This window comes from Hemitrygon akajei, chromosome 14 (genome assembly GCF_048418815.1).
Source record: "Hemitrygon akajei chromosome 14, sHemAka1.3, whole genome shotgun sequence".
NCBI classification, from domain to species: Eukaryota; Metazoa; Chordata; class Chondrichthyes; order Myliobatiformes; family Dasyatidae; genus Hemitrygon; species Hemitrygon akajei.
In genome coordinates this window covers 14,449,977-14,470,508 of record NC_133137.1, presented here as the reverse complement: position 1 = coordinate 14,470,508, position 20,532 = coordinate 14,449,977, and the positions used below count along the sequence as shown (strand labels likewise).

At 39.8% G+C, this 20,532-nt stretch overlaps 1 protein-coding gene and 1 long non-coding RNA gene across 2 annotated transcripts in view; one reads left to right on the top strand and one right to left on the bottom strand.

Moving 5' to 3' along the window:
• The window catches only part of LOC140738302 (uncharacterized), a 44,934-nt gene extending 38,756 nt beyond the window's left edge, over window positions 1–6,178 (top strand). The window contains exons 2-3 of the long non-coding RNA XR_012101349.1: window positions 782–875; window positions 5,301–6,178. This is a non-coding gene — a long non-coding RNA (uncharacterized lncRNA). The remainder of the gene's footprint in view (window positions 1–781; window positions 876–5,300) is intronic.
• Window positions 6,179–9,695: 3,517 nt separating this feature from the next.
• On the bottom strand, window positions 9,696–18,240 carry lhx5 (LIM homeobox 5). The gene is made up of 5 exons (XM_073065481.1): window positions 17,713–18,240; window positions 15,740–15,963; window positions 14,736–15,013; window positions 13,869–14,034; window positions 9,696–11,196 (listed from the first exon to the last, which is right to left on the bottom strand). The coding sequence occupies exons 1-5, from the start codon at window positions 17,880–17,882 to the stop codon at window positions 10,811–10,813; spliced, it is 1,224 nt and encodes a 407-aa protein (XP_072921582.1). The 5' UTR covers window positions 17,883–18,240; the 3' UTR covers window positions 9,696–10,810.
• Between the last annotated feature and the right edge of the window lie 2,292 nt (window positions 18,241–20,532).

Here is a 20,532-nt window from a genome sequence, read left to right as displayed (position 1 = left end):
AAGAACAACACCACATTTTTTTTTGTTTGGACATGTAGCGTTCATCTGAACTCAATTCTACACTCTCTAACTTCAAGGAACTTGCTGTCATAAATTGGTAGTTTGTGATATTGCCTTAGTTTTCCTCTCCATTAGTACACTCTATCTGACAGCCCTGCCATGAACAACACATGACACAAACACAAAGGCATAATTGCTACCTAACAGCCAACTTGAACTCATCTGACCGGGTCTCATCCTGTCACAGATATTCCCCTTGTCATTTCCATCCTTCCTTTATCTTGCTGTAGCTTTAAACAAACTTCTTTTCATCTTTTTGATTGTTATGATGAAGAGCTTCAACCTAAATAATGAACTCTATTTCTGTGTCCACTAACCGTCTGATCTGCTGAATGTTTCCAGCATTTTCTGTTTGTGTTCCTGTTGAGATGTTAACATTCCCTAAAATAGTAATGTTGAAAAATTAAATAAGAAAACATACATGATACTTCTTAAGGGCAATTATGTTATCTGGGGCAATGATTTACAATGACCAAATACATGAAATTTACTTCTTATTGAATGAGCACTGAACTTGTATAATAGTATTATGTACTGTGATTGTGTTTAAAGTTAGCTGCATTGGTTGATGACATCGGAATATCAACATTTTATTTTTTAACTATAAGTACATAATTGTTTGGGAGCTTCTATCCTGTGATTCTGTCCTAATTTCAAGAAAAAAAATGCTTGATGATGACCATCCTATTAAACTGTGGAAGACTTCATGTTCTTTGTTTAGGGAGCAACAGAACAATAGGATCCAATGGGAGCAGATATCTCAAAGATTTATGCAGGTTGTCCACTGAATAAACTTGGAGAGTGACTATCAACAAGTAAGTAACACAACTGTTGTAACTTTATTGTGGCCATGGTCAAGTGTTGAAGAATTGTGTTTTTGTAATCCTTTCGACTATTGATGGGAAATATACTGTATCTGGCTAAATAAATATTTACAAAGGGAATCATTGACAACTAATATTCAAAGTTTCAAATATTTACTTGAGATACATTTTTAAATGCAGAGAAAGTAAGTGAGCTTATTTTTTGTGTCTCCTGCTTAACATTTGTCTGTCTTAGTATTAAGTAGGTTTCTTCGCTTACATCTTTGACCTCTTTCTCATTCTTATTCCCTTCTTTCACAAAGACTAATTTTACTTTGCCTCACTGCTTAATTTTCACACAGCACAGAAACCAATTTTTTTTAAAAAAACCTTAAAACGTCCTACATTTCTTTCACTGATAGACACCCTCCTTTCTTCCACCGATGGGCACAGTATCTGCCAAGAACATCCAAATGCAGAGCCTCTGGAAGAAGACATGCTGGGAGTAGGGGGAAAGTGGTGAATGAAAAGAAATACTGCAAGGAACCTTCTTACATCTGTACCTTGTTATTTTATTCTTTATATTTCTATTTCCATGATAAACTGCCACTACTTTCATCAACCACTTAGCCTCTCCTTCCTTTCAGATGCAGCAAGAGACAGAAATTACACTGTAATAGGAAGACAGAGTTGCCTCACAGAAGATGAAGTTTCATACAATTTAATTCTGCTCAGTGGGTGGCATCATGCATGGCTGAGAGTCGGCGCCTGCTTATGGTGGATTGCTGGGCACAGGTGCTCACATAGTGCAGGTATCTGCTCGTTGGAGGATGAGATTGTTTACAGGATCTGTTGCCACAGATTCAAATACTTCTCTTATGGGCTAAACACTTGAAACAAGCTGAATGGAAGCTAAGAAACTATTCTATCTGATATGGAATGAATAGACAGATATTTAAATAAGACAAATGAAGTACCAATCAGGAAAATGGTCTGGGTTGCTTGGATGCTGCCCTACCTGCTTGCACATTATACATTCTATGAATGTTGTTTTAGGCCACATATATCAAATGAGTCAGACTACCCAGATACACAATAAGATAACAGAATTCTGCCTCATGAGTCCTCAGGACTCAAAGCTGCTTGAGGTCAGTCACAGCAATCATCTGAAGAGTCTTCACAAGCAACTTGGCAGCCTTCTCTCCTCCAGGAAAATATTTGTGGAAGCTTTGAGGACAGAAAAATCAGCAACCAAGGCAGGACTGGATTGTTTCAGACCTGTAATCCTGAAGTATTTTTGTAAAGTGACAATCACAGACAGAATAGAGATAGTAAAGATTTCCAGGATTTGGTTTGGTGTTACTACAAAGAATCCGGGAAAAGTAGCATTCGACGATCACAAATAGTTAGGATGTGAAAGCAAGACCCAATAGATCAGCATGAAGATTCGTCAGGCTGGACTAAAGGGAATCATTTTGATGCTGGTGGTAATAAAGATTTCAGGACTGTTTTCTTACTGAAAGGTAGAGGAATAATTCACTTGAGTTGCTTTAGAAATGTTCGAAACATCAAAGGACTGAAGGATGAGCTTTCTTCTCTTTCTGCTCCTGCTGGTGGCACAGGTGAAGGTAAGGTCCAGTGTCCCAATATGGCAAAGCTATGCAGCAAGTAACTGCACAATTGGATACAAAGATAGGGCTCTGTGCAATGTCTCAAGCAAGAGAGGCAATGCTAGAGCATACAGTCTGCTTGATGATATACTGTGCATGCCACCTCTGGTGCCTGGTTGTTGACAGTTGATGTGAGCTATTTTTGATGGGAATTCTCCTTGACACCCAGAAACCAGGTTGCATCCTGATAGCCTGGTTATCATTAGGAGACACTGAGGACTGATGTAACAAGGTGCAGCACGCTTGAATCACGACAGCTGCTGTAAAATCAGGCACAGGTTTAATGACCTGATTATATTCTCATCCCACAGTGCCAGCAGAGTTTAGTAATTGCTCCTCATAACTGCCTTTTGGAAAAATGATTTCCCTTACACGGTGAGAATTGGTAGTTTCCTAATCACAGCAAACAGGTGATCTTGCTACAGCATCCTAGAAAATCCCTTTAGGACAAGTGCCCAAGACATTAACAAACAGTGTCTTCCATTCCTTGGTTTGAGACTGGAGGTGAGCCTGCAGCTGATGGCTCACACAGGTATTATATCATTGGGTAAACAATGGAGCCTGACATGTTGCTCTTCTGTGAAATGAAGGTCCAAGCAGAACTTCCTGTTGACTTTGCTTTGGGCATGGCTGCCTTTCTCATACCATGTCTTTCTCTCCCAGCTGCATCTCTTGGTGGCACTCATCACTCTACACCACTCTACTCAATCTTCCTGACTGCAGCACCCCCTACCCCCACCCTTGGCAGACTTAGTGGAACATTTGTAGCATTGATAAAAATGTTGGGAAGGAAAACAGTTCCACCCCAGTATTAGAAAAATTGTTGTTAGTCAAAGTCACAATTCAGTTGTTAGAAATAAGATAAGCAGCAATAAATAGTCAGATAAATCACCTGTGCAAAGAGTCAGACCAACAGTAACTATGAATTAGCTCCCTAAACAGCCCTGCCCGTAGAACTTTGTTGCTTATTAATTCTATGATCTGCTGAGTAAGTTTATCACAAGGCAGTTCAAATTCTCAGCAAACCCATTTCACCTAATGGTCCAAGAACAAGGGAGGAATCTATTCTAAATTGATAACAGAGTCTCTCAACATTAGTTTGGTGTTCTCTCTGCATAATTATGAAAAAAAAACTGATTGAGTATTGTGGTGAGGTGTGAGCTTCGTCATTATGCAGAATGAGTTCCTAAGTCAACTGCCATATTAGTCCCAACTCCTTTCATCTTATGTGAGGTATTGTCAAGGTGGTCCAGTTTTCTTTCCAGACACTGTTGATTTTATATTAACAGATACTAAATAAATAAGAACTTAATGACATATAATCAACCAACATTTGATTATCAATTTGAGACTGATACGGTGAGGGTTCTTCAGAGATGCTAGGTGTGATTTAATCTTATTTAACTGCCCAATATTCCATCTATTCTCTACTTTACAAACAAGAATTTAAGTTCTAATCATAAATCTATACTTCTAAAATAAAACTGTATGTTACACTTTTCTTCAGTTGTGCTGATTTCAGATTGCATCCCAAACTTCAAACTAAAAAAGGGCTCACATAAGCTCTGTGGCTTTATTTACACTGCACCTTTAGCATGAATACAGTGATTTAGGTGTAGGGTTGAGGAAAGTGGATACTTAACTCTGACCACAATTCAGATGTGATCATCAAGAGGCAGAATGCCAAGCAGCAAGAAATTCTTCAAGGTGTAAATCCTGGATTGGTGTTTACATGACTTGCAGATCTTGTTCCCTTTCAAAGAAAGATTTTCTGTACAAAGGAATATAAATACAGAATTCTGCTTCTCTCTGCTACCTTTTCATTGTTTGCAAATGTTATGAAAATAACTCAAATGCTTACAAAGTAAAAACAGAAAATGCTGGACTCAACAGATCAGACTGCATCTGAGGAAAGAAAATAGATGTTAACATTTCAGCTCAAAATGATGAAGACTCTTTGAAACGTTAACTCTGTTTCTCCTTTCACATACTGTATGCTCCCTGATTTGCAGAGTGTTTCCAGCAATATCTGTTTGTTTTGAATTTACTGCATCCATGATGTTTTGATTTACATCCAATGTTCACAAAGTGTCCGGGAATGTTTTAATGGATGACAACACAGTTTTTATTCCATAGCTCACATTGAATAGGCACTTAAATTATATCAGAATAGACTCACACTTGCTTATTATATGGACAAGCTCCTCGTTAAAATAGCGCTGGCACATCAAAATAGTAACATTGGGTGTTATTATTCTTAGTTGAACTTCCTCAGAGAGAGGGTGCCAGAGAGACCAAGGAGGATTGATCAAGAGAAGTTGCTCATCAGTTTTGATTATTGAATCTCAAACCTTGCTAGCATGACATCCTTGGGTTGGGCTTTTCTGTCAGAGATTTCTACGGTATACAGAAACAGATAATTACCACCATTCAATTAGCTCTAGACTTTCGTCCAATTTAATCATCCAAAGGTAAACATGGAAGAAACTCCATACACGTGCCCTATCAATTCAAATAACATGGGGCAACTTTAACGCTTCCTGCATTAAACTTTGTCGACAAAGTAAACCAACTGGAGAAAATTCGCAATCTCAATTTAGGATTTAGGCTCCAAACTGTTATGGGTTTGGCTAAGATGGATAATGCGAGGTTTATCAAGAAGTATGGTAAAATTGCTGGTGAAGGAAAAGATGAACAAGTGCATTTAAGCATGAGAAATTAAACCTAATTTAGCCTAATCACAATGATCTTTTTTTATCCCCTCAAGGTGGCTGGAAAGAAATGGTACTTTGAGGAAGAATCATATTTGCTGGGATCCTGTACTTATATGTTGCGGTTATTTCGGGCCATGGGAGCTGTCCGTGGTCCTGCACGGTACATCCGAGGGAGACACGACATGCAATCTCTCAGAAGGTTATGATGTTCCCAGCGTAGCCTTGCTGGCCATAGTCTACCGTCCACGACTGAGTTTGGATTAAGTAAAGCACTGTATGTGAAACAAGCAATAACATATTTATTAATGCTGCGGGCACGGTGATACATAATATTTCTTTAAGTTTGATCTGAAAACAAAATCGGTTGTGCCTATAGGTTTCATAAAACATAACTGCAGTAATCATAAAATACATAACTTATTGCTGCATATTTCACCGTGTATTTATTGGTTAAAGCTTTCGGCTTCTAAAATTGTCTTAATTTCCACTTTTACAATTCTGCCAATTAATATTTTGAATTAATTGTCAAGACGGAAAGGAACTGATATGTTTTTTCGAACGCTGCTTGCTTTTACTGCCAATGACTACCGTCTTAATGTTATATATCATCCAACAATACAATAAACTATCAATTCCCGTGGCGTTGTTTAATTTATCACCACTGCGATTTGCTTTATTAAGGAACTCATAATAAATTGGATTTCTCTCTTTTGCATTTTCCATTAAGTCATTTTAGCTGCATATTTGCATATAATATAAACACTTTTGAAAGCAAGTTTCTTTTCGCAGCTTATATCGACGTGAATAAATTGAAAAACTCGTTTAATTGTTAGTGGGTCAAACTATTCAATGGAGAAACTTATTCTCCAACCTAGTAAAACATTTAATTTATTAAAGAAATAGATTGTGCTGTTAATTTCTGGGTTATAATTTTAAATTCATGTTATAAAAATGAACTTTATAAAAAAATGAGAAGATTCTCATTCCGAGAATTAAATTCCCACAGTATTGACTAAATACTATATAAGTGAGAGAATTACTCTCGTTGAAGTGCCCGGGCTGTCCGGTTATCCAAGCATTAACTTTCTGAGTTAACAATTACCAGTGATTAATGGGGACTCTGGTATTTGCTTCACCATGAAATCCGCCATAATTACATGATTTATTATCCACAGTACTTTGTGCTGACCTGCACGGATCGAATCAATCAACATATAGCAAACACCCCAAACAAACAGGAAATGGTTTATCCCACTACTGAATTAGCTCCTCCATACTGTGACCATCCAATAGACCACGGTTGGGCCAGTGGTACATACTTCGCAAAACTTATCACGAACCCACTTCTAAAGACGGTGGAGTCGACCCTTGCAGCAATGAACACAAATTACTCTAACAAAAAGGACCTATATATCCTTGTTACGCTAATCATGCGTGGCATATACAGCAGAAAAAAAGTAAAAATTAAGACTGCTTATATCTCCCGTACCAACCCACCAAGGACGCGATGACCCATGTAAATATAGAATTCACGGTAACATTTGCTACTAACATTACAATATGAAGCTTTTGAAAAATATTACTGTAAATAGCTAAGTCACCAACGCCTTTCATGACGGAGCCGGCATGATATCACTATTCGTCTTGTTTACCATTCCTGAAGATACAAACGCATCACAGGTAGGCAATTACAAAGTAATTCTCTGCAAACCAAAGAGGTCCCTTTTCTAAGCGGCCAAATCTCAACAGTATCAGATGGGTTGTGTGAAAAACAACTTCCCATATATCTAACAGATGCAATAAATAATTCGGAAACGCAGAGCACAAACGGGCTGCAGTATAACATTCTTCTGTAACCAAAAGCTAGTCATGTTTAAGCCTATTTATGCAGTACATTCAACAAAGGAAAACTTTTTTTTAAGAGGAAGGGTGGGGTCTCAAATTCGAGTTCAGACTGCAGGTACTTTTAAGGGAAGGCCAGAAACGTAATTACAGAACTCCAACCAAGAGGGGGATAATTTTATTTGCTATAAATTTCAATATAGTTCTATCAACGGCCCAGGAGTACAGATATTGGGGAATTTAAACCAGCCTTTAGGCATTACAGATGACCTTTTTTGGATTTGCATTTGATTAATGCATAGTGGTGTACCAGCTGCAACACAACACACAAGCGACTGATGCAGGTTCAGGTGAGTACCTCCACCGAGTTAAGACTCCAGCTTACAATATAAATTGCAAAGAAAAAAAGCTGTAATGCTATTAATATCGGCAAATACTTTTGTTTCTCCCTATCTCATTTGCTTTTCTAGTCCAAGTGGGTACCAACGTTCAGGTACCTGCGGAAAAAAAATCCACACAAAAGCCCTGTATGTCTTTTCTGATGAATTTTGCTGGCCAGCTACCCGGGAGATTCATTCCTGAGAAAGAACCCATAAATCAAGAGGCAGCTCCCTATTGTATGCTACATCTTATGCAAAAAGGTGTTTCCAGTCAGTGCCAAAGGCTGCAAAATCCTATTACAACTGAGGTCATTAATTATAGAAAGTCGACAAAACTGAATCCTGCTATTTTTCACCGAAAGCTTAAAACGGCGCCTCTTCAAAACACGCGCAAGCGCAGTTGCAGTTACTGTACAAACACTTACACAAAGTCCTCACCGATACGGACATACATATAGTGTATAAAAATGTACAAATGTATGCATTATGCGCACAGTGTACACAGCAAAGACGTATTACACTGTGCGTGAACTAAAGCACACTCGTGTATCGTTTATCTCCTGCACTCTCTCTCTATCTCACACACACAGGCTTACTCACATACCCCCCTTTACCAACCCCACTCTGCCACATGAAACAAATACAGGCAAGCTGTTATTGCGGTTTTAAATCAATGAAAGCAGTCAAGGTCATACCAAATGGAGAAGAATTTCTTTGGAACTATCTGCATGAGTTTGCGGAACCGTGCTGAGCACCTGGTGAGCGGTTTAAACCTAGGAGAGGTACCGTAGACATAACTTCAAATCGGTATTAAAAGGCATGCACACGGGGGTGTCCTGAAAGTGGACTCCGTTTCAGAGAGATGTCACCAGTTTGAAAATCAAACTAGAAACAATAACGCTTGTCTCAACGTTTGCTTTTACTTGCATTTTAGTTTATATATATCTGGAATTTATTCTGCACCCTTTCACATTTACATATATCTTTGTAGTTTTAACAGTTAATAATGTGAAAGAAATTGTAGGTGTTTCCCTTCAGCCCAAAACATGATCATATCATTCATGTCGCTCTACCAAGGCGTCCAATTATGGACATGTCCTTGACTACATGGTGTAAAAGGATTTGCATAAATTTACTAATTAAAGTTAAGGGGAACTGTTGACTTATTGAGATACCTAAGCAGCCAACAGAAATTAGTCATTAAAAAGGTTGGAGTTTCCTCTGTAAACTTGGGGTCAAACCATTCATGCGACACTTGTATAATGTACATTTAAGTCATTAGTCTTCATAAAACTTATCGCGTATTTCCTTTTCATACACACCATTGGGGTTCATTTGATTGATGGCTCATTGATGATAAACCCAACACAGCTTAAACGCTTACAATGAATGCGTCCAACTGGAAACTGGATTGCAAAGATTCTGAAGGAAATTACACTAAAATATTAAATATACGTCATGTGAAGAAATATCAGTAAAAACGATTATGTTAATGGTGACAACAAGGCGCTGTTGGCAGTTGGCCTCTGAACTGCATTTTTAAATTAAACAGGCGTTTTATTCTTCACTGTGACTAAAAATTACATTCACAATGGGCAGTCATATTATTTCAGTTCTTAATACTATTAGTTGTATATCACGTCAGAGAAATTCCCTTTATAGTAGGATAGATCTGAGAGAAACGCCGATAAGATCGGAAGAAAAAAACTTGTAGCAGTCACTTCATCATTTAATTATTTCTCACGAGAGACCCTTTACCCGCGTTGTTTAAAACTCTTACTGGGGGCGATGCTTTAATTAACCGATAATTCTGCCCTCTACCACCTTTCAACGTGTACTTTATTTTTAAATCAAGTTAGGTTATCAAAAAAAAGTGTTTCGGCTATGCTGATTGAATGAGATTTAAGGAAATTGCGTTCAATTCCTGAGCTAACCTAACATTTACGACAATTTAGTAATTCGGACAATAGATGCAAGACGAAGCCTTGGAATTAATTTGTTAGAATCGCAGTATATGATTAGCACGGAGAGGAGTTCTTAACCACCTCCAATAGAAAGCTGTTTTTTTTTGGTCAACCCACAGTTCTTAATTTAGCAAACTATCATGAAAACTGAGGTCAAATTGCCATCAATTTATAAAAGTCAGCAGCAATATCATTTCTCATTCATATTAAGGCATATAGGTATAAAACCTTTTCAATGTCCATAAAGTTATGCAATACTGAATTATTGTGCATTCTCGTTTATTGCATTTTAATAACGTATGCAATGAAATAATGAGATGGAATCGAGGGCTCTCTTGCTCTCTGTTGGGATGGAGCAATATTGTAAAATAGCAACTTAGCAGAATATATCTTCTGGAGTTTAATGCCATTTTATAATCAATGCCAACTGAACCATATCCAGCAACATTGTGTACTTAAGCCACATATTATAAGGATAGCTGTTTTTATACATCAAGTCTACCTGTGTTTAATTTCTAATCATTGCATACTTTAGACGTCTAGACCAAAATGACAACACCATTATCTATTCTGGCCGGCAGAAACGAACCCCATTTGCTCCATGCTATGTCGAGCCCCTTCTTTTCTGGATAACACATACTTATCACTAATCTTATCATCCCAATGCACTTTTTAGCACAGTTGTTCATAATGAAACACTCCCGAAATAAAGGTTTCTATTCACTCTTTGTAAAAAAAAGGGATATTTATTCAGGTTTTACTTTTTAACATCAATGGGGACAACTTTACAGTTAATTAAAGAAATTTAAAAAATGTCCCGCGGGAATGTCTGGAGTGGTGGGGTGGGAACTAACTATACCCAAAGCACTAAAAGTGATTGTCATCATCGATGCCAGGTTCTTTTCCTATGACTGATGGAATCATGGATTGTCAGATGATGGCGGGTGGAAACTAAAACGCATTTATTCACATTAACAACAGAATCAGTAACTATTAATACCCAGTGCCTTCTCCCCACTTACTGCGGAGCGGCGCCGCCATTGCTCCAGTAGGCGGCAGAGGCCGCTTTTCTCCCAGAGTTTACTGCGCATGTCGGGCGTACCGCCGTCTCTACGGCACCGAGTACGCGTGCGCAACACCAACTTCCTCCCCTCTTGCTTTGAGGTCACTTGCAACGAGATGGTGTCGCTGACTTGGCAGTCGGTCACTTCATCTCTGCCTCTGCGGGGTTGGGCGAGGGAAGGCAGGGTGGGAAAGGGAGAGGGGAAGGGATCGTCCCATAGAGCAGCAAGTTCAGTAACCTAATGCCAGAGTGGGGCGGGTCTCCCCACTGGTTCGGGAGGTGAGCCGCGTGGATTCACAGTGGGCTGCGCCGAGTTACCAGACCGCCGTCTCGTTCATCTCCTGACTTGGATGTGATAGCGGCCCGCTGTAACCACTGTTACTGGACATTGAGAAAGGCGGACTGGGTCCTCCGCTGAACACTTCGCCTGGGAGCGGGTGCAGAGGTCCGGTCATACCTGGCTCAGGGCTCGGGGTGTCGGGGTGGGAAATCATGTCCGTGTACCTTTGGTTTTCGCTGCCACCGATAGTGGGAGGGTGGTGGCCGGAAAGCGGAGGCTCGAGTACTCCGAGTGAGGTTGCTCCAGGTCCTGAGGACTGCATGTAGCCGGAGTCTGCCGGCGAATGTGCTTGAGAGGACGGTGGACCGTGCGGGAAAAAGTCATAATTTGCAGCTGGACCGTAATAGTCTCCTTGATATTCTGCACAAGACGAAAAAGAGAGTAGTTTAGCTTTTACAATGAAATTCCAATTCAAAAACAGCTTATATTCAGGAGTCTTTCTCGCCAGACCACCATAAGAGTAACGTTTAATTGAAAGAATATATAGTGCAGAGGAATATCATTTGAATTTTGCTCAAAGTATTACCAGCAGTTACACTGCAGTGGCTTGACATTGTTGTCTGGTGAGGGCTTTGTTGCACCTCATCCATCAAACCGTCAACTAAATCCCACTCACTGCACTCTCAGGAGTGTGATGTTGACGCTGTAACTTGCAAGTGCGGCTCAAAGAAATATGATACTGACTTTTCTTTAATATAACTTTGGAAAAGCCGTAGTTTTCCGATTTTTGGTCGGCATGCAAAATCCAAGGGCCATTCAAGTGAGGTTTAGTTCATAAACAATTCCTGCGTGGCGTGTTTTGGAATTCCTTGGGGGGAGAAATGCAAGAATTATGGTCTTCCTCATCGGTCTCGTGTTTCTACGCAGCCAGAGCAAAGAGTATTCGTGATTTCATGCTCATTACTTATAATTATCACTTCAGCCAGTTCGTTCCCTCATGGAAACTTCCTCATTACAAAATAAACTTTTGTTCTCATGCTAGAGAAACTGATTGCTAAAGCAAACAGTGTGATAATAGCCGTAAACAGCATTTGTATGAACCATTATAGGAGCAATTACTAATTTAAGTGAACGTCGGAAGATATCAAAATAATAGTAGCCAATGAAATACTTCCTGTATTAAGTTATGCCTAATGTCATATAGAACTGTATTCGTTCACGTGACCTCGCTGTCCGTTTACCTATAAAATCTATTTTGTGCACAAACCCGTAAAATCTGATAAAATGTATTCCAAAATAATAAACGTTGATATAATGCATAATTACTAAGCGAAACCTGTTGGTATTTTCACTCTGCTGTTATTCGCAGAGCTGCGGATTTTTAAAATACTTTACAAGCTTGTTTAAAGGTTTATAAACAAATCAAGGAAAATAGTAAGGTTTGTATTTTATAGTGGTTAATATTTTACACGTGATTTGAATCTAGCAAAAGAAATTATTCCTTATGTATACCTACTAGACATTATTGCAGTAACGTTTTCATCCTACCTGAAGCGTTCGTAACATTTACACCATTAAGCAAAAGGTGGCGAATATGATTCCGTATTCTAGGATCAAATTCTGATCCATAAAGTTGAGTAACCCAGTAACGTAGAGTATCTAACCTCCGGTTCACTAAAAACAGCGTCGCCGGTGACGCATGGACAAATCAGAAGGCGCTGTTTCTTTGTTGCTGCTACAGTTTGGTCTGATATTCCGCAACATTACATCGGAGTTATAACGCAACTCATAGAAAATAACAGCGCCTGTTCCAAATAATGTGTCGTGATTTATGGAAGTATCAATAAAACATTATTGCTATGATTTGTGAACTTGGACAGCTCCTTCCGTTCTATCTATTACAAAGCAACGATAACTTGTTGCATTAACAGCGCTATCGCATCACAACTGTACGTATATTAATATCCTAATATTTAATAGAGCCAGACATATTTGGGAATTTATTTCGTATATAAGAAAGGCGTACTTGGGATAAAACGACTAGGTTCCCTTGGCCATGAATTGTGAAGCGATAATTTGGTGAAGATGCTGTTTTAAATCTGGAAGCAGAAGGCTGCAGCAAACAGCAAAGAGCAGAGTCGCGGCGCTCTGCAAGTGACCCTCCATATGCTCGAAGAGTTCGAGGTAATTGGAACAAATCCTGGGTGAATAACCGACAAAAGACTGCAGCTGTAGCTTTGTTCGCAGAAACACAAGAGAAAGTGCAGGCTGAATGGGTTAGGCTTCTCTTCAAAAAGACAGCTTCATCACAATGCATTGCTTTATCGGGCGCAACTTGGCCAGCGTCGGAGCGGAATCTCTTACGGGGGGGGGGGGGGGGATTAAAGAGCTCAACAGGCTGCGATCATTCACTCAATGCCCGTGCAGATGCCATAAACCGAATGGGAAAGTCATAGCAACCGAACACCTTAGGTCGGATCCTACGAAGGTGCAGAACGTAAACCAGGCGGCTTTCAAATGAACACTTGGCTTACATCTAGAATGGGCGGACTGCTCGCCAAAATGAACGCATTGTTGAACCGTTTCAGCGAAACGTTTAGATTATTTTCGGGCCTCACTAAAATAATTCCTGCTGAAGGGAGTTTGGACGTGACACAAACAGATGACTCACGCAACGCAACATGATTAACGCACATCCGAGCTGTCCTTCCGCCAAAGTGAAGTGAGAATTATTTTTAAGACTTTGGAAACTACTATTCTTTGCAGGAGGACATTCTCTTCTTGTAAAGTGGGACGGTTGCACAGGAAAAATAATTTCGTGAGATGAACCAGCCCAATATTCAGAAAAGTGTCTCATCTAATAAAAATAACAGGACCCTGCTTTGCAGCCGAGGTACAAAAGGTCTGTCCAACATGCTAAGGGTTGACGTTCTAGTTACTAAAAAAGTAGGGGACGTGCAGTCTGCTGGCAACTTTGCCTCCCTCTCTCGGCATATCCTGAGAAGGTAAACCTACAGAGTCGAGAACCGTGCACGCACTGCGTCGTTAAAACGTAGCCATTCTGTCTTGGAAGTCGAATGTTATGAAAGTACCTCCATAATAATTGTAGGGAGCAGACCCCATCATTTCCGATTCGTCCAAGCGCCCTCCCAAAGGGCGCATGCGCCTGGGACTTCGGAAGAAAGCGTGCCGCCGCGCGCCCAGTGCACTCAACTGCTTCATCCTCCTCTCTTTCGATCTTCTGTTCTGAAACCAGACCTGGCAACAAAAAAAAACAATGGCCCGTTCTTTAAGGGAAATACAGCAGTGCATCTAATCACATCTAGCCATTTGAACATTGCATTATCGGGCAAATAAGTTCAAGAAATTGCGTCATCTCTGTTAATTAAAACAATGCGATGCGGTGTGCGAAGAACATGCCTTTAATGCAGAAGGCTGGAAAAAAAAGTTCCGTGCTTTTCATAAACAATAAAGCTTAATAGTTCGAGAATGAAGGGTTATGGCATAATGCTGCACGTTGGTGGTTAAATGGAAATTGATTTAATCAGGAGCAATCTGAGGAGGCGTCAACTGTAAATGTTATGGGTACAGACAAAGCACCGGGCTGATTACGGGAACGTAGCCCAGGCATTAAATAATAGCAAAGCGTCTGTATAGTGCCCACACTCTCCCGACCGTGCCCCGGCACTCGGGACGGCCCGTCGTACATTCAACGTTCAACACGAATTCTTGAAAACCACCTGTGTGTCACGTGTCCATTCGGAATATTTGTATCTTAATTTAATGTAGAAGTAAATAAGAATATCTGTGTGTACAAATAAAAATAGAACGTGAAATATTCGTCTTCATTTCATTTTCCCTTAAAACACAAGGACTAGTAGGGGGGAAAAAATCGGAGTGATGGCGACGCTGACTGGATATATTAAATCCGGGACGATAAAGCAACAATGAGCTGATACCTGAATAACCCGCATGTTGAGGCCTGTTTCCTGAGCAAGTTGCTCGCGTATGTGTCGCGTAGGCTTCGGGGTAGCGGCGAAGGCGGCTTTTAATGTTTCTAACTGTTTGGCTTTAATCGTGGTCCGTGGTCCTCTCCGCTTGGTGCCCGTGCTCTGCTCCTCGTTCTCATTATTCTGCGTCTCTTTGTCCGACGAGGTGGAATTGTCCGTTTCTTTTGTGTCGTCTATATTCTGATCCTGGATATCAGGCGATAAACTCCGATCTGTGCACGAAGATACTGAAAGGTATAACCGCCTTTTATTAATCTGTCAGAAACAGGATTCAGGGAAAACTAGTATTGACACCATCCCACCAACAACTATTTGAAAATACCTGCCAGATATTATTAAAGAGAAATTACTTCTCATAAAAACAAACCAGCATTTAAAATCATTGGCAGAATTTTAAACATACTTCCAATAAATTATATATCGTTACGATTTCCCGAAACACCTATTTAAAGTTTTGAATTTCTAGTTTCAGGCTATAAGCTCTTTAATTCTATCACTCAATGTTAATAGGGGTTATCTTATTTTATTTTGATGTAATCTAGCTGGAGTTTAACAATTCTAACAAAATCTACGGCAAACGGTTAAAATTTTGTCGTATTTGTATAGTGGTCTGATTTTCAATCACATTGAAAACCAGATTAAAAATCCGGGGAGATAATTCAGATGAGTGCTAATTTGAATGTGATAAATTATATCAACATCTTCTTGTATGTCGTCTTCCAGAGATCAAACCCGCGGGATGTGGTCAGACTGAGTGGGGGAAATTGAAAGAAATGACAAGGAAGTTGTACGAAGTTTTTACTGCACAGGGTCTGAATGAGGGGGAATGGTTTAGAACGTTTTGAATTAGCGACACCCCATAAGGAAGAAACGTGACAACAATAAAAAAAACATCCGCCCTCCGCAAGCAGTAATGGGCTTTATTTAACACCCGGACTGTCTTCAGGCCTTACCTGAATTTAAATTTGTGTCTTTCAAGCTGCTGGTGTTCAGATAGTCTTCTTTGCAAACAAATTTGTTTTCGTCAATGATATATAGTTCTTCTCCCGTCGACAGTTGTTTGTTACAAACCATACACGTAAAACAGTTTAGGTGAAACACTTTATTTCTTGCTTTTCTTACGAGGTCGCTGGGAGAAATGCCTTGATAACATCCCGCACATTTTGTACCAAACCGTCTGTAAACAGAAATGGGCACCATGTAAACATAAACCACCTCCATCGTCAAATAAGCCTTTATCATCTCATTGAGAAAACTGCAATTAAGACGGTCACGAGGACCCTATAATTATAGACAGTTCTCTGAGTCTGACTGAACAGTTTTGCTTCGGGGAAACAAGTAAAGTACCTTCCGCGAGGCGCTAATTCCACTTATGGTATTAAGAGTTGCGAGGAGACTCGAAGGAAGCTCGCATCTATATTTAAATCCGCATACCCTTCGTTGCTTGATCATTGCTACGGATGTATCTTTCTGCTTTTAATAATGAAAGACTGAATTTGAATTTTGAATATATGTTAATATCATGAATAATTAATTAGAGCGGAAGAAAACCGATAGCAATCTATAAGTGAGAAGAGAGCCTGAAGTATGCTATAATAAAAGCAAGTTTGAAAATCACGGCAAAAATATTACCTTTGAATTTCACAAGAGCGCTGTAACGCACGGATACGCATATATACTCACAGTCTATAAAAAGAATGAAAGAATGCTTCCGAACATTTTCGAACGCTGCTTAAATTGAGTGTTTAAGATTCTTCGTAAACAACTACTACTTTAATATGACTGGCTTTGGCTCGGAAAATTACGGAAGATTCCGGGACAGGGAGGTGGGGATGAAGCCAAAATCTCCCAACCTCAGTCGCTCTAAATCTAGACCACCAAAAGTCATGCATCGCCCGACACAATCCCCATAATTATTTCCGTGCATTCAATACCACAGCTGCCGTGCAGACCGATTTTGGTGACAATGACGTTGATTTAGTAAAAGAATTAGAGATCATAAGTCATCTTTGTCTTATCCGCGGGGTGTAATTGGTTCATCTGCAGCTTAACAGAGTCATTAAATACGTTTAAGTGTTGCTACATTAGGCACCTTAAAAGAATTGTCAAATTGCTGAATAGTTTGTATTTAGAACGATTCAGAAAGGGGAAGGTCCAATTCTTCCCATTTAAATGAACCTTCGTTAGGCCCTGCACACACGTGCTATTTCTAGCCACCTGCAGTTTATATTCAGTGTTTAAACAATACAAAACTTCGTTATCTCCTTCACGATGAAAATAAGAATATACCTTTTGAATCTGAATGACAGCTCTTGGCAGTTGCTCCTCTGCTAACACTTCCTCAATCCTTTAAAAGTTTTTAAACTTTGGGGAGGGGCGGGCTGGGGTGGGGGTTTGGGGAGGAGAGAAGATCATGTACCATTTCGATAATGAAACGGTCACACGATAGTTTCTATATGCTTGATGTCTCCGTTTAAATATCTTCCGTGTAGGACGTGTGTGTATTAGAAGGGGCGCGGAAATCTGACTAGACCCGGAAACAATTAGAGCTAGTTATACTAATTATGAGATAGCTTGGAAATAATTGTTGCGGGTGTCTATGTAAATTGTAAATTGCAGTATACATTTCCACATCAAAATCGTTTAGGCTTCTTCGTGCAGCATCTATTCATCATGAAAGTTATGGGCCTTTTCTAAATCCTGCTGTAGGCCTCTAAGAAACAAAATCAAAACGTTGTGTTACTTTTATTATTTGAGTTATTTAAACTTAGCTCCACAAATATTCTACGTAAACGAATAAACAGAACAATCCGACAACATTCATCAGTCCGCTGCGCTTCATATTATGACATAAACTACACAGGCTGATTATCCTAAAATAAAGCCTAGTCGCTTTAGAATGCGAACGGAAGTTCATTCAACTCACCTGAAGAAATCGTTTTTACAGTAAAGCTTCCCTTCCCTGGAAAAGCATTTTTCAGTCAAGTTGCACTTGCATTCACAACACTGGACGCACTTGATGTGCCAGGCTCTGTCCAGCACGTTGAGCAGAAACCTATCTAAAATAGGCCTCTCGCAACCAGCACAGTGCACCATCGTGATTTGCTTCAGGGACACAATTTTGCTTTTCCTTTTGGGTGGGGGGGTGTGGGGGAATCGTAACTTCAAGTGTCTGCAGATTGTACTTCAAAACCCAGTTGCTCCCTTCAAGTTCCTCTTGTCAGATTGGCAGCAGCTACTTTCCTTCCTCTGACGAAGCAGTACGCGAGGGGTTCAATTGGTTTACTCCCTGAAGTTCGACGGGGCTCGAAAATGCAAAAAAATAATCCTCTTTTACTTTCAGATGCGCCTGCTAGCAGCTCATCTTGCTTCTTGAAGCTATCCTTACACATTCAGCAATCAACTCAGGTTCATCCTATCTGGGCTGGACGGGACTTTTCTCCGCGCTCATGCTGTCTCCATCATCTTTGTGTACGAAGCTGTAATTCGCGCATCCTTATTCAGATTTGGTGACGTTTGCCGCCACGTACAGGACATGTCGCCCAATCAGAAACATGCTACCATAGAAACGCTTAATTTATAGCATATCTAGATTGAATGCAACATTGTGTCCACACAGAGGAAAACAGCCCATTACCATTGTGGGTGTTGGGTTTTCTAGGTGTCTAATATTTTAAGTAAGAATGTCCTCATATTCCTTTCTTATGATACGAAGATTTTCTTTTTGTCCAAGTAAAGGACGCTGTTTTTGGTAAGTTGTATTTTCTAGGTCGGGTCACTTTTGTAAATAGCATATATCCTCCCCAGTACCAGATTAAGAAAGTAGCTACCCAAATAAAAGCCAATTAAGAGATAAAGGTCTCTTTGCATAATTCTAAACAACAGGATCCATGCTTTTTGTGGGCTGTGCTCTAGAATTCCGGAGCTAAGTACAGTTAACGTTAGGTCTAGCTGCTAGTTTGGGAAAGGATCTCTCCGTCGGTTTCTTTGTAAGGCAACTTTGGCGCTAATGTTACAAATAGCGAAGTAATCGCGCGAGCGAGTGTGCTGTGTCGTAGGCTGCTAATTTATGTATGCATTTGGATAAAATCCAACATGTAAGGACCTTTTAAAACTTCTCTGAAAAGCAAATTGCCTTTTGATTGTTTCCAATCGTCATTATGAGTTTCTATGAAGCACGTTCAATAAGCGCATAGGCGGTTTTTATTCTCAAATATTATGCTCGCTTTGTTACATGTTAAATAAAAAAAACAATCCTAATATAAGAAAACAGCCTTGGATTTTTTTTTAATAACTAAAGTCGTTTCGGGACATTTCACATCCAAGCCTCATCGACTTGCGCTTGAGTTTCTTGGACCGGGTGAGGATAACAATATACGGTACATTTTGGAGAGAGCAGAGATCTTGATATAGAACCTCTTACCTGTTGTCTTGTAGGGCAATTAGAAAGATATACAGGATGGATTAACTTTGTAGACTTAAGTTCACAGTTAAAAGGGTGGGCTGACAAGTGCCTGACAAAGCAACTGCTAATGGGAACAGAATGAAGCTGTTTAATTAGTCATTTCATTTACTGTCTTGGCTTTATCAACTTTACAGGATAACAAACGAAACATGTTGTATTTACTTACAATTACATATTTTACCCATCCTTCAACCTTTCTTCAAAGGGAATAATCGATACGTCCAAGAACTGATTTAAAATTAAAAAGCCAGGGCAACGCTTACACTGGCACCGTGGGGTTTTCAGTAATTAACAGCTTAGGCATTTAGGTTGTTGTGTGACATCTGAAACTTGATCTGTTGCACTTTGCTGCGTAGAACTTCGGTACACAGAAATGACCCAACTCTATGTGGAGGGGGATATAGAGAAAGAAAACTTTTGAAACCCAAATTTAATACTATTGTCGAACACGAGAACTTTTGATTGCACAACAGTGTGCCCATTCTGCTACTTTCTGCATTAGGATGGAACAAAACGGACGTTGTATAACTTGAGGGAATATACTTTCATACTGCAATCGTTGCAGTCATTCTCAGTTTGATCAATGCCGACAGATACTCGGTGTATTCGCCAGTGGCTGGTTGACTTGACTGGTAGCGGCGTGTTACACCTGATTACCGACTAAGCACATGCAATTTACACCGCAGGCGAAGCATGCGGGTCCCATCTCCTCACCCCCAGATTGCACGTTCAAACGAATACGGATGGAGCTGTTCAATAGGGACCGAAAACTAAATGTTAACACGTGTGTACAAATTGGCAAAGAGTTGCTCCTGTCAAACAAACCTTATGTGCTGCAATGCCTTGAGTTATCGGGATTAGAAGTCTGCACCAAAAGAACGTAATGTCCGGTGAAAACGTTAACCTGAATTGGTCAAACCACAAGCCATGGCATGTTATATGCAGTGCACATATTACACATTCCTTCTTGTCTGTCCATCTATCTACCTTTCCATTTTAAAATAATATAGTTCCTAACTAATCTATTTGCAAACTGGCGGATTGGCAGTATCAAACAGATAGATGATTCTTAATAATATCATAACCATCACAATTATTTGAGACAAGATCACGGCATTCTGATGGGCAGTTTTCAAACCGGAATAAATATTTATTAAATGGAGACAATAAGACGGCAGTGCGTTGTAGACTGGAATCATCTACCTTGCATAGCCAAGGAATCGTTTATGCTTATGTTCACATCGTTCAGGGGGGGGAAAACGACCATTTTCATTCTTGTTA